The sequence below is a fragment of the Myotis lucifugus genome, unplaced genomic scaffold (assembly GCF_000147115.1).
Source record: "Myotis lucifugus unplaced genomic scaffold, Myoluc2.0 scaffold_25, whole genome shotgun sequence".
NCBI classification, from domain to species: domain Eukaryota; kingdom Metazoa; phylum Chordata; class Mammalia; order Chiroptera; family Vespertilionidae; genus Myotis; species Myotis lucifugus.
The window spans coordinates 3,613,359-3,627,757 of NW_005871073.1; the positions used below are offsets into that span (position 1 = coordinate 3,613,359).

Consider the following 14,399-nt stretch of genomic DNA (forward strand, 5'->3'; position numbering starts at 1 on the left):
ATGATGTCTGGTAGGTTAGTTGTATTAAATGCATTTTAGACTTAACAATATTTTCAACTTATGATGGGTTTATTGGGACCTAATACCACTGTAAGTCGAGAACATCTGTATACTTATTTTTAAACTAGAGACCCGGTGCATAAATTTGTGCGGGGGGGGGGGGGGGGTCCTCTCAGGCCAGGCTGGACCCTCTCCAATTAGGGACCCCTTGGGGGAAGTCCGATTGTCCCCCAAGTTGGACATCACTCTCACAATCCTGACCGCTGGGTCCCAATCGCTCACCTATCTGCCTGCCTGGTAGCCCCTAACTGACACCCCATCCCCGCCAGCCTGATGGCCCCTCACTGCCTCTGTGTGCCGGCCAGATCGCCCCTAACTGCCCACCCCTGCCGGCCTGGTTGCCCCTAACTGGCCCCCCGCCAGCTTGGTCACCCCTTACTGCCCCCCTGCCAGCCTTGTTGCCCCCAACTGCCCCCCCACCGGCCTAGTTGCCCCTCACTGCCCCCCCTGCCAGCCTAATCACCCCCAACTGCCCCCCCTTCTGGCCTGGTCGCCCCAACTGCCCCCCCAGCCGGCCTAGTCGTCACTGCTTGTTCAGTCATTTGGTCGTCCCTCACTAACCCCCTGCTGGCCTGGTCATAGGCAGCCATCTTGTGAGGGTGTGAGGGTTAATTTGCATATTACCTCTTTATTATATAGGCTGTCACAATTATAATATTAAGAGACTGGACTATACAAACAAAGGCTCTGTGGGCACATACTACAAATAGTTACCTGCAGTGGTCCTCAGCATGAGGCAGTACTGCCCTCCATGGGAGGGAGGAGTTCAGAAAAGGTACGGCATTATGTGGTACCACAATGACTAAGGACTGCCAATGGTAACCAGTGTTTGGAAGGACCAGGGATGCCAAACCTCCTATAATACACTGACCAGTCTTGCACAGTAAAAGAACTGTTCCACTCAAATGCCAAGAATACCCCCAAAGAAAATAGTGGACATATCAGGAAACTAGATGTACTAGATGTACGAGACTAGTACATATGGACTAGATGTACGAGAAAAAAATTATCTCTAGGATTAAAAAGGTATAACAAAGCATAGATGAAGCCACACTTTGCAAGATAACCTTCTGAGATTTAAGCCAGCATCTAACAGGACACTCTCCAGTACTTCTCTCCAGTAAACTAAATCTTTAATGGATACATAGCGCTAACAGTGATTTTTGAGCAGCTTGTCTGATTGAAAGAGAATAGTAAGGTTACACTGTGTCATCATCATACACAGTACAGGGGTGCATTAAGAAAAAGAGATGTTGCCATCTACTAATTGTATAAAATATTAAAATATTTGCAAGAAGCCATATTATTAAAATAGGAAGATATCCAGAGAAAGCCTGGGATATGGATAAGAACAGTGAAAAAAAAAGTGGATAATAAACATCTGTCAAGGCACAAAGTAGTTATTGACATATAATACTTAAGTTGAAGTTGTTTAAAGCACACATGGGTTTGTACTTTTTTTTTCTAGATTGATTGAGATATTACTGAATAGTCTATACTCTTTAAGCTTCTACACAGTGATCACTTAGACTTCCCTTCTCCATCAATCTGGGAATTTTACTACCATCTCACCTTGATGAATCAATCTCTTGTGTCCTGGATAATACGATTTCAGGTTTTTGGTTTCTTTTATTCAACAAATCATACCTCCAGAAATTTCTTGAGAAATGATGAATGGGAAAAACTATTTATTGAGACCTCAATATTTCCTGCATCATGATATTGGAAGGATAATTTAGCAATTAATAAAATCTTAAATTAGAAATTATTTTAAATAATTATAAGCAGTCATCACTCTACTGCTTTCTTGTTTTAAATTTTGCTGTTGAGAAGTGTGATAGCATTTTGATTCTTGTTTTTACTTATTTTTATTTTTTATTAAATTTATTGGAGTGACATCAGTTAATAAAATTATGTTTCCAGTATACAATATTATAATACATAATCTATATGCACTGAGTGGCCAGATTATTATGACCACCTGATGTTTGTAGGAAAATTAGTTATAATTTCGCACTGACATTGCTAGAGGGCCAGACTATTATAAATAGGGAAGCAGGTTGTTTACCACGACAGTAGAAGTGATTTTTTTCTGAAGATAAGGGTAAACAACGTGATTTAACAGCCTTTGAACATGGGATATATTTGAATGAGAGTGGGCAGATTATTATGACCACCTGACGTTTGTAGGCAAATTAGCCGTACACTGCATCGTATGGGATATGGAAGCCAAAGGCCTGTTCAAACACCTTTGCTGTCTGCAGTTACCAAGATAAAACGTCTCCAATTCGCACAGGAACACAGGATTGGACAGTCGAGCATTGGAAAAAAGTCATGTGGTCCAATGAATCATGTTTCCAGTTGCATCATGCAGATGGCAGAGTGAGAATTTGGTGGAAACAGCATGAAAGCATGAGTACAACCCTTCAAGCTGGTGGGGGCAGTGTTATGGTTTAGGGCATGTTTTCCTGGCATGATTTGGGCCCTTTAATTCATGTGGAACAATGTCTGAATAGCACAACATACCTAAGTATCGTTGCTGATCAAGTTCATCCTATCATGTTGATGGCGTATCCCAATAGAGATGGCTTCTTCCAACAACACAATGCACCATGCCACAGTGCTCATATTGTGCAGGAGTGGTTTCAAGAACATGAGGGAGACTTTACCTTGCTTAGGTGGCCCCCACAATCACCAGATCTCAATCCAATTGAGCATTTGTAGGACGAAGTTAAAAGAGCCATCAGGCAGCTGGTTCCACAACCATCAAATCTCACAGAACTTGACAGTGCTATTCATCAGGCATGGTGTCAGATTCCTCGCATCACCTTTCAACATCTCATGGAGTCAATGCCAAGAAGAATCGCCGCAGTATTCAAGGCAAAAGGTGGCCCAACGAAGTACTGATGGGTGGTCATAATAATCTGGCCATTCAGAGTGTGTGTGTGTGTGTGTGTGTGTGTGTGTGTGTGTGTATCCCAGGTTCAAAGGCTTTTAAATCGCATTGTTTACCCATATCTTCAGAAAAAAATCACGTCTACTGTCGTGGTAAACAACCTGCTTCCCTATTTATAATGGTCTGGCCCTCTAGCAACTTCAGCGCGAAATTATAACTAATTTGCCTACAAACGTCAGGTGGTCATAATAATCTGGCCACTCAGTGTATATTGCACGATGTGCTCATCACTCAAAGTTTAGTCTCCTTCCACTACCATATATATATAGTCCCTTTCACCTTCTTCAACCTCACTGCACCTTCTCCTTCCCCTCTGGTAACCACCATATCGTTAGCTGTCAATGAGTGTTTTTGTTTGTTTTGTTCATTCATATTGCTTCCTGTTTTATATCCAACATAAGAATTAAATCATATGATTGTTGTCCTTTTCCATCTAAATTATTTCACTCAGCATGATATTCTCAACAACAATTCATGTTGTTGCCAATGGCAGTATGTCAACTTTTCTTATGGCTGATTAGCATTCCATTGTATTGTAGCATATCTTCTTTATACAAGCATCCACCAAAGGACACTTGGGCTACTTCCATGTCTTGGCTACCATTAGTAATGCTGTAATGGACATAGGGGTACATATATCTTTACAGACAAATGTTTTAAATTTTTTCAGGTAGATACCCAGAAGAGGGATTGCAGGGTTCTATGGTAGCTCTATTCTCAATTTTTTGAGGAACCTCCGCACTATTTTTCATAGTGGCTCTATAAATTTACATTCCCACCAGCAGTGTATAAGGGTTCCTTTTTCTCCACATGCTTCCTAAGACTTGTTATTTCTTGCCTTGTTGATAACAGCCATTCTAACAGGTGTGAAGTGATGCTTACTTGTGGTTTTGATTTACATTCCTCTTATAGATAGACAAGTTGAGCATCTTTTCATGTATCTGTTGGCCACTTTTATGTCTTCTTGGAAAAGTATTTGTTCATGTCTCTGCCCACTTTTAAACTGGATTGTTCTTTTGTTGTTGAGTTGTGTAAGTTCATTATAAATAATGGAAACTGGCCCCTTATCAGAGGTATTTGTAAGTATCTTCTCTCATTTGGTTGGTTGCCTTTTTGTTTTGTTGATGGTTTCTTTTGCTGTGCAGTGCGTTATAGTTTAATATATCCCATTCATTTATTTTTGCTTGTATTCCCCTTCCCTTTGGGGTAAAATTCATAAAGCCCTGTCAGACACCAAGGTCCATAAATGTAGTACCTATGTTCTCTTCTATGTATTTAATTGTATCAGGTATTAAAGATAATGGATTACCTTTAATCCATTTTGAGTTACATTTTTTTTGTACAGTGTAAAATAGTAGTCTAGTTTCATTCTTTTGCATGTGACTTTCCAATTTTCCCAGCACCATTTATTGAAGAGGCTTTCTTTTCTCCATTGTGTGGGTTTTTAGGGTCCTTTGTTGAAAATTAATTACTCATATACATGTGGGTTTATTTCTGAGTTCTCAGTTTTGTTCCATTGGTCTGTGTGTCTGTTTTGCTTCTGCCAATACTGTTTTGATTATTGTAGCTGTAGCATGATTCTTATTCTTTTGATTGTAGCCTTTTTTTTCACTCTGGAACATTTTAGTGCCTTTGTATTTTTTACTCTTCTAAAATTTCAAAATGATATTCCGTGGCATTGGGTCTATTTGTTTTAAAGTATATTTAGTAAACTAGTAAGTTCTGGAAAAATTTAGTGTATTATTTAGAATAGCCTCCCTTCATTTATTTTTGTCCTCTTTTTCTAGTATTTTTATTAGTCAGATGCTGAATTTCATCAATTATTGTCTAAAACTGTGAAGGATCTGAAATGTTATCTTTCTTCCAAGGTAACAAGTTGGCCTGGAAGTTTCATAGATACTGGCAGAACACATGAGACTCCTAGGTTAGAGACAAAGAACTGTATTACGCACAGCTGCCTGAGCTTCCTGTCTATGCCAATTCTCCTTGCCCTCCCAGTCCCATGGGGACAATGTAGTGGCAGGACTAGGTAGAAGTTATGCATACAGTAGGTTTTTTGTAACAGACAAAGAATCCCCAGATTAGGAAATACTGAATATTTTTTGAGGCCACAAAAAATCTGTCCAACCTTTGCCCTGGAGGAAAACATTATCTTTATTATACTACACAGTAAGCAAATCTGCTCTTTATTCCTGGGGGAGTCACTATTTCCATCTTCCAAGACTGTTCAGTATACAAACATCCTCGACAAGATAATCCAGAATAAATACCTGTCAGTGACTCTGCTCACAAGAAGTATTCCTCCAATTTTCCTTCTCTTTGTCTTTTTGTCCCACCTTCCTCAACTTTGCCTTCAAAACTTTCTACTGAAATTTTTATTTCTACTTTCATAGTTTTAATTTCTAAGAGCTATTCCTTGTTTTCTGAATATTCCTTTTTTATATAGTATCCTGTTTCATAAATAAAATATTTTCTCATTTCTTTCTGAAGTGGTGGTGGCAGTGGTTGTGATGATGATGATGATGAAGATGATGATGATGACGATGTTTTCTTCAGTGCTTGGCATTATCTGTATTTGCTAATTTGCTAATTTCCGTTTGCTTATTTTGATCTTTGTCTTTCATAATGAAGATATTCCCTAAAAGTCTGATGATTCTTGGTTGTATCTTCATAGTTAAAAGAAAATAAAACACTGATCAGAAGACTTTTGTGCATTATTAGCAGCACTTGTCAACTGCTGGGCTTCTAGTGGGGCAAAACAGACTGAGACATGGCTATTAAACTGGGGTCGTGCAAATGTCAAAATGTGTATTATTTTTATATTAGGCTAGTGTTTTCAGGGAGGATTCTCCAAGTGTCTGCCAAAATACTTAATTGTTCCAACATCATTTAATGAATAGTCCTTAATTTCTCACTGATCTGTAATGTGACCTTTATCACTGATATAATCCACACACATACTGGGGTTTCCAGGCTAGCTAGGTGATCTATATCAACTAGACAGAGGGGCATTTACATTGTTTCCAATTGGTTGTGGTCACAAGTAAGGCTGATATGAATATCACTGTACTACGATTCGTATATATTAGTTCTTTAATTTATATGTTAGTGGTACATGCTAGATACTCATGAATGGAACCACTGGGTTGAAGAATATATATATTAAATATTGAAAAGACTAGAGGCCTGGTGCACGAAATTCATGCACGGGGGGGAGGGTGGTGTGGGCATCCCTCAGCACGGCCTGCACCCTCTCCAATCCGGGACCCTTTGGGGGATGTCCGACTGCCTCTCACAATCCGGGACCGCTGGCTCCTAACTGCTTGCCTGACTGCCTGCCTGACTGCCCCTAACCACCTCTGCCTGCTTGCCTGATCACCCCTAACTGCTCCCCTGCTGGCCTGATCGCCCCTAACTGCCTCTGCCTCACCCGGCACCTGGGACCCAAGATTCCCTCCTCTGGCTGGCCGCAGGCACCCAGGACCCGGGCCGGCTTTGCCCAGGCTGGCCGCAGCCACAGGCGCAGGCTTCACCTGGGCCGCAGCCGCAGGCACCCGGGACCACGGGGCAGGTAGCTTGTCCCTCTCACGGGCCACAGGTACAGCTGCTGGCACCCGGGACCACAGGGCGCATGGCTTGTCCCTCTCCCAGGCCACAGGCGCAGGCGTAGCCGCTGGCACCCGGGACCACGGGGCATGTGGCTTGTCCCTCTCCCGGGCCGCAGCCTGGCTGATCCCCATTCCTCTCTTGAGAGCTCATTTGTGCCTGGCTGGTCCCCATTCCTCTCTCCCCAGTGTTGAGTGCCTGAGCAGTTCCAGCGCGAGGGCGTGATGACCATTTGCATAATAGCTCTTTATTATATAAGATGTTGCAAGATGACTTCTAAGAAGATAAAAATAATTGAGATATTTACCCAGGTATACAATTATCTTATTCCTAGCATCCCTGCCAGAAATGGATGATTTTTAACTTTAAAATTATCTTTATTGCAATATAATTCACATACCTTAAGTTCACCCTTTAAGTGTACAACTCAAAGGTTTTAGTATATTCACCAAGCTATGCAATGATCACCATTATCTAGGTTTAGAACATTTTTATCACTCCAAAAAAATAGAAAGTCTGTATCCATTTAGAAGTCAGTCATTTTTTCCCTAACATTAAAAAAAACAAACCACACACACACACATACAAAACTTGTTTCTATTCTAACTAGAATCAATAATTTGGGAAAAATCATACTTTTATATTAAGTCCCCCATATCATCAAATAATTTAGTATACCTTTCTGTTTATGAAACATATTATGTTCCCAAGATTATTATATAGGTCCTTTGGTTTACTTATCACATTTACTCCTAAGTATTTTATTGTTCTTTTCATTGTTGTGAAAGAAAATGTTTCCCATTTTCATTCTGTGTGCTTATTGCAAAAAAGAGAAGCTATCAGTTTTACTTATCTTGTATCTGGCTACCTGGTTAATTCTATTGTTTATAACTTGGGTCTCATAGGTTTCCTAGATGTACAATCATATTTGCTAGGACCCCTAAAAAATAGTACACAATTTGGCAATATAAAATAGCAATAAGAAGAATCTTGCCTAACTCCTGCTAATAAAATGCAGTCTGAGTAACAAGATATTAATTACTTAATTGACTAAGACCCATTCCTCTCCTATTTCTTAAGTTGCTCCTCACGTTACAGCTTCCGCCCCTGCTCCTCCTTTCTAGCAGTTTCTAAACTGCTACCAATGAAAGGCCCTGGCTTCTGACTCCTGGGTAGTAGAAAAAGAAGTGCTCCTGACTCTCAGGGTACCATTAAAAATACCTATCAATCCATTCAGATGCATGCATACATGGTACAAGGAAAGATGCTGAAAGGAATATCAAGAATGTCCAGAAAGGCAATCAAGTAGGAGATAGAAAACGTGAATAAATAACATTACTTCAAATAGAAATGACACATTTGCTCCAAAATATGAATAGATAAAGCATGTGTCAAGATTAGAGGAAGATAGTTACTATAGTATAAAAATAGTTTCAAGTGGAGGTTAGATATATGCTATAATAATACTATCATTTACATATGTTACAGATTAAAAAGCTTTTATGGGATTGGCTGAACCTAATTATCACATGCTTTTAGGGGGAGAAGTTGCTGTCAAATAATCCACTTATAAGTGAATTTCTAGCAACATAATTCATGTTTCTTAACAACTACTTGGACAGACAATGGTAAGAGTCCCAAAGTTGTAGTATTGACAGTACAGGGAAGTAGCAAGAGGAATAGATAAGAGTCTGGTTTAATAATGACCTTTCCTGATTACCCCTTGAGAACAGAAGTAATTTTATTCAATAAAAATAAAAGAAAATGAATCCCTATGATGAAAATTTCTTAAAAAATCAGAATTTTTATTAATTTGAACACTACAGAATTATAACTATAATGTTCATAATTTAGTGCTTAAATTAATACAGCTTTTTATACTGCAAAAATTATGATAAAAGTTCTCATCAGGGTCAAAAATTTTCATCTTTGAATTCATACAGTCTATAACAGCAAAATGCAGCTGTTACATAAACCATAATTTATTGGATCTTTCCTGCTATAAAAATATGACTGACATTTCATCTGATCAACCAACCATCTTAAAGGTTAATTCTTGCTTCCTGTTTCAGATTTTACTGTAGGTGAACTGGTCTGAGCAGCATCTATTTACCTATTCTGAGCAAACCACAAACTGTTTCATTGCTCACTCTTACTGTTAAGAACATATTGACTTGCTCCTGCTCTGCTGTTTAATTCATTTATGCTGAGATTCAGGCATGAAGACAGAATTTTAAATGTGACATTTGCAGGCTGTTAGGTCACTTAGGCTCTGACAACTCTAGGGAATTCCTGACATATAAACAGAACCTGATTACCAAGCACAGGTAGGCTTCCCCTAAGGGGCAAATTTCTGACCATTTTTTGTAATGTCTCACAGAATTTTAATATTAAATTTTAATGTCAATGTAAAGATCTCTATAGCCAACATTTTAAAAAGCCTGTTTCTTTTAATAAGTTCAAATTGGCACTCTTCTAATCAACCTATATCAGCTAAATAAAAATTCTTATGATTAACAAAGACATATAGAAAGACTTATAATAATAACATTCATTAAAATTCTGAAAATTTCTGACCTCCAAGGGATTTTAATATTTTCTATTATCTACAGATTCTGGAAATTCTGATAAGTCTAAAGGCCATAACTCTTGTCAACAGACCATTTCAAATTCTTAGATTCTAACCCAGCAAGGAAGACTTTAAATGCTGTCAAAATCACAGTACTAAATGTAAGTTTAAATACTTATCACACTGCCTTTTCTAAAATTACAGTTATGTAGAAGAGATGAGAGGAATTATAATTGGAAATGAAAAAACTGCCCACATGACATCTAAAATTACACTTCCCAAGAGTTGATAATGGGGTGGTATAGAAAAAGTAGGGAAATACTGTTTTCTCATTTTAGCTAGTCAAAAAATTATACCAAATTATATTTTTTCAACTCTTTTCCCTTGTCAGTAAGTAATAAGTACTATATACAATGGTTCAAATGAAAGTTTCCTGAATTAAGTCTTATTGTTAAGTAATGCACAAAAGATAATTCTAATTTTACCCTGTATTTTATATAAGTAAGAATTCTACTGTTACACAGCAAGCAGCCATTTAATACTGTACTTTAAATGAGACTCCCAAATGTAATAGGTGGAGTCTAAACACGGATAGACGGCCTGGAATGCCTTCAGCAATAGCACATTGATTCTGAAAAACCTAACAAAAGCAATTACTTTTCAGAGATTAAAAAACTTGTTTCTTTAAAAAGAATAAACTGGAAGCAAACCTGGTGTATTATCTGAGCTACTGGAAGTTGTTCAGCATATTTCAGGGGTTCTATTAGTTCCTCATCCATCCCGTCTTCCTTATCTCTGGAAAAAAGGAATTAAAAGACACAAAGTGAAGGTAAATATTATTTTTAAATATGTCAAGTATTTAAATATGTCAATATAAAATATATTAAAATATAGTTAATATATTTGAAATAATCAGTATTTCCCCAAAATCTATGAAAAACCACCTAATGGTAATTTTTAAATTATACAAGTATAAATACATTCACATTGCATTTAATTACTATGTAATAAGAGTAGCTAACATCACCTAACAGTCTCAGATCCTGTCTTTCACTCTAAGACTTAAAAATGTCTAAGAACTCTCTGCTTGTAGGGTGTACTTGTTATCATAGTAAAGGCCTTCAAAACCTGTGCTCCAACCATGTTCAAGCCTCATCACTAGCGAGTCCTTCTGTCTGTACAAATCTGTTCTTTCATTCATATCCAACCACTGCCGGACACCCACCAATAGGCCTTGCAGTTCCTGGATTCTGATTTTCTCCACTATTTCTCATTTGGACCAACACCAATTCCTTCTTTATTTACTCTTCTTTCAAACATAATAATTTATTTGGACCCATCTAGGTACAATTTTTACCTCCTTAAAGACAAAAACCATGTCTTATTCTTCTTTGTAGTATATCCAATGTTTACCATATAATAGAAAACAAATATGTGCTGAATAAAAATATGAATAAAATAAAGACAATAACTCTATGACAGATTATTTTGTATGAAAATCTTTTCTTTAATATCTACATTTACAATAAGATACAAAGTTGACATAATACATATCTAATGCAGTATATAAAATAGTAAAGTGGAAAATAAGAATAAAAACCAAATCTCCCCAAATGAAGAGAATTAGAAAAGATATTTTAAAGTAATTATTGATCTTTTTCAAAATAGCAAATAAACGTATTTCAAAACAATAAGACTTCAAGATATTTAAAGTTCCTTTTACCTTTTTTCTTTGCAAATTACACATCAACTTATCAACTTAAAAATTAAATTTTAAAAATCAAAACCTTGAATTATCTTGAAAAATAATCAAACAAGAGTGGTCCAAGTCTCTCTCAAGAACCCCTTTGCTGTATATCTGAAACTAACACAGAATTATGCTGAATGTAAATTGTAATTTAAAAAAAAAATTAAAAAAGACAAATAAGGACAAAATTTTGGATATGGTTTCAGAGTTTAAAGAACTTAACTATGTAAAAAATCTGAATATATGTGGCATAATTAGCATAAAAATAATTGATTTGGGGGAACTTCAAAGTCTCACTAGTGATGAAAAAATTAGTCTCAAACAATGTTTTATAGAAACAGAAAGTAGAGTAATGGCTGCCTGGAGCAAAGGAGGGGAGAATAGGGAGTTATTATTTAACTAGTGGCCCAGTGCACGAATTTGTGCACATTGAAAGGAAATTAGAAGAAATATTTTAATATCGCTATTAGCCCTTTCTCTATAATAGAGTGCCAACCAAATTCACGATTGACAATGACAGATGGAAACACACATGTGTGATTGGTGCCAGTAAGTGCTTAATATGTATCGCACATGCACGAGTCAACTTAGCTTTTTATAGATATAGAATAAACTTGCTTAATTAGACCTGCTTTCTGATTTAGCCCAATGAAGCACACCAACGTCTCTTTCAGGTCAGCAACACAGCAGTAAATATCAACATGAATTAGATTATTATTGTAGACCACACAGGGAGAAAAAAGGGTAAAATATTTAACTGCAGCAATATTTGACTATATTCTGCGCAGTGTGAAAACCTGAAGTCATTTTCAAGGTCCACCATTTCTTCTTTTCAGTTGGGTCAAGTTTCTAAAATTTCTAAATCTCCGTTTTCTGGCTAATGAAAAGAAAATAGGATTCCACCGAGTCTCTACCTACCTACTCCAGGACTCCTGTGAGGATCAAATGAGATGAGGCACGGGAAAACGCTTCAGACATTTGGTTAAAGTGTGAAATGTTTCCACCTGGCTATAAAGCAAGTCATGTTCCTGGGCTGAAGGAACTCCAAGGAGGCTAGTTGTTGCTAGGGAGAGGAAGCCCGGCATTGCTACATGATGTCATTACCCAGTACCCACAGTGACCGTTTCTGGGCTGGGCTGGGCTGTGGGCCGCATTTTGCGCCATGGGGTCTTGGCAGCATCGGCTGTGATTTGGTGAGCTGTCGCTCCAGGGTGGTGGCGGGGCCTGTGTCCCACTTAGGGGAAGCCAAGTGTTGCTTTGTGGGCGCCAGGTCTGTAGTGCCATTTCTCTGTGTGTCATGGCAGCTCCTGCATTGAGCGTCTGTCCCTGGTGGTCAGTGCACATCATAACAACCAATTGGATGGTCGGACACTTAGCATATTAGCCTTTTATATACATAGACTAGAGGCCTGGCGCACAAAATTCATGCACAGGTATGGTCCCTAGGCCTGGCCTGCAATCAGGGCCATCTTCCCCAGCTGCCTGCAGCCGGCACTACCCCCGGCCACCACCCACCCCTGGTTCCTCATTCACCATCGGTGATTGGTGCCTGACGGCCAGGGAAAGGACCGAGAGTCGGCTGTTCCCGCCCGCTTGCCGCCCCACCCCCCGCAGTGGGAGGCCATCAGGCAATCAGAGCCTGTCGGCCAGAGAAATGGACCAAGGGGTGGTCAGTGCACCTCATAGTGACTGGTCCAGCAGTCTTTCTGCTGTTAGGGTCAGTTTGCATATTACCTTTTTATTATATAGGATAGAGGCCTGGTGCATGGGTGAAGGCTGGCTGGCCTGACCTGAAGGGGGCCCCAGATCGGGGTGGAGGGTCCCCGCTGGGGGGCGGGGCCAGCTGGGGCAAGGGGCCGCCGGTGGTTTGCAGGCTGGCCATGCTCCCATAGGGGTGGGGGTCCCCGCTGGAGGGTGGTCCAGTCTGGGCGAGTGGCCGTCGGGGGTTTGCAGGCTGGCCATGCCCCCGATTGGGGTTGGGGTCCCTCCTGGGGGGTGGGGCCAGCCTGGGCTTGGGGCAGCTGAGGATTTGCAGGCTGGCCAGGCCCCAGATTGGAGTGAGGGTCCCCACTGGGGGGTGGGGCAGCCTGGGCGAGGGGCCGCAGGCAGTTTGCAGACCAGCCATGCCCCTGGCTTTGTCAGGAAGGACATCTGGAAGACGTCCGGTCTATCCGGTCTAATTAGCATATTACCCTTTTATTAGTATAGATGGTTAGAGTTTCAATACTGAAAGATTAAAAAAAGTTCTGGAGATGGATGGTGGTGATGTCTACATAATAATGTTAATGTACATAATGCCACTGAAATGTACACTTAAAATGATTAGAATGATAAATTTTATTTTGTATATGTTATGACTGAATTGTGCCCTCCTCAAATTTGTATGTTGAAGCCCTAATCTTGAGTACCTCAGAATGTGACTGTATTTGGAGAAAGGGTCTTTAAAGAGTCATTAAGGTTAAAATGAGTCAGTATGGTTGGGCCCTAATCCAATATAATAGTGTCCTTATATGAAGAGGAGACTAGAACAGAGACCGGCAAAGACCACAGGAAGACACTGGGGTACTAGGCCATCTATAAATCAAGGAGAGGCCTTAGAAGAAACCAGTTCTGCCAACACCCTGATCTTGGATTTCTAGCCTCCAGAATTATGAGGAAATAAAATTCTGTTGTTTAAGCTACCATCTGTAGTACTTTGTTATGACAGCCCTAGAAAAGTACTACAGCAGGCATGTCAAACTCATAGCCCACGGGCTGCATGTGGACCACAATGAATATTTTTGCAGCCCAGCCAATATAAACGGTATGTAAGAAACACTTTAATAAAAATTTTGTAACTTAATTTTTACAATACCCTGTTATACACAGTCTATATATATAAAAGCCTAATATGCTAAGTGTCCAACCATTTGACCATTCGACCATTCGCTATGACATGCACTGACTACCAGGGGGCAGAAGCTCCAACCAGTAGGTTAGCTTGCTGCTGGGGTCCGGCCGATCAGGGCTGGGTAAGGCAGGCTGGACATGCCTGGAACCCTCCCGCAGTTCCTCCCCAGCCCCAATCTTGCACTGGTGGGGTCCCTCGGCCTGGCCAGCACCCTCTCGCAATCCAGGATCCCAATGGGGGATTTCAGAGAGCTGGTTTCAGACCGAACCCTGCAGGCCAGGCCAAGGGACCCCACCAGTGCATAAATCTGTGCCTCACACCAGTTTCGGTCTGATCCCCGCAGGCCCAGCTGAGGGACGCCCCCCCCACCCCAGTGCATGAATCTGTGCACCGGTCCACTAGTTATTTATAACGAACGGCAACATTTGCTAATGACTGATTACCATAATCATGCTGCATTCGTTTCCCTTACATGCCTTACACGCAGGTGCACCATTTCTCTCTACTAATACTAGCAGAGAATATTTTAGCAGCCGATTGCCATGTCATTAGTCTTGGACTGACTTGTCTG

At 39.9% G+C, this 14,399-nt stretch overlaps 1 protein-coding gene across 2 annotated transcripts in view; it reads right to left on the reverse strand.

The window, feature by feature from the left end:
- Positions 1–14,399, reverse strand: part of PIGK (phosphatidylinositol glycan anchor biosynthesis class K) — a 95,740-nt gene that overhangs the window by 17,307 nt on the left and 64,034 nt on the right. Inside the window, exons 10-11 of one of the 2 annotated variants that reach the window (XM_023751744.1) lie at positions 11,567–11,605; positions 9,902–9,986 (exon numbers count right to left, since the gene is read on the reverse strand). In XM_023751744.1, coding sequence (XP_023607512.1) covers positions 9,902–9,986; positions 11,567–11,605 — 124 coding nt within the window. The remainder of the gene's footprint in view (positions 1–9,901; positions 9,987–11,566; positions 11,606–14,399) is intronic. The other variant, XM_006086099.3, reaches the window with a different exon arrangement.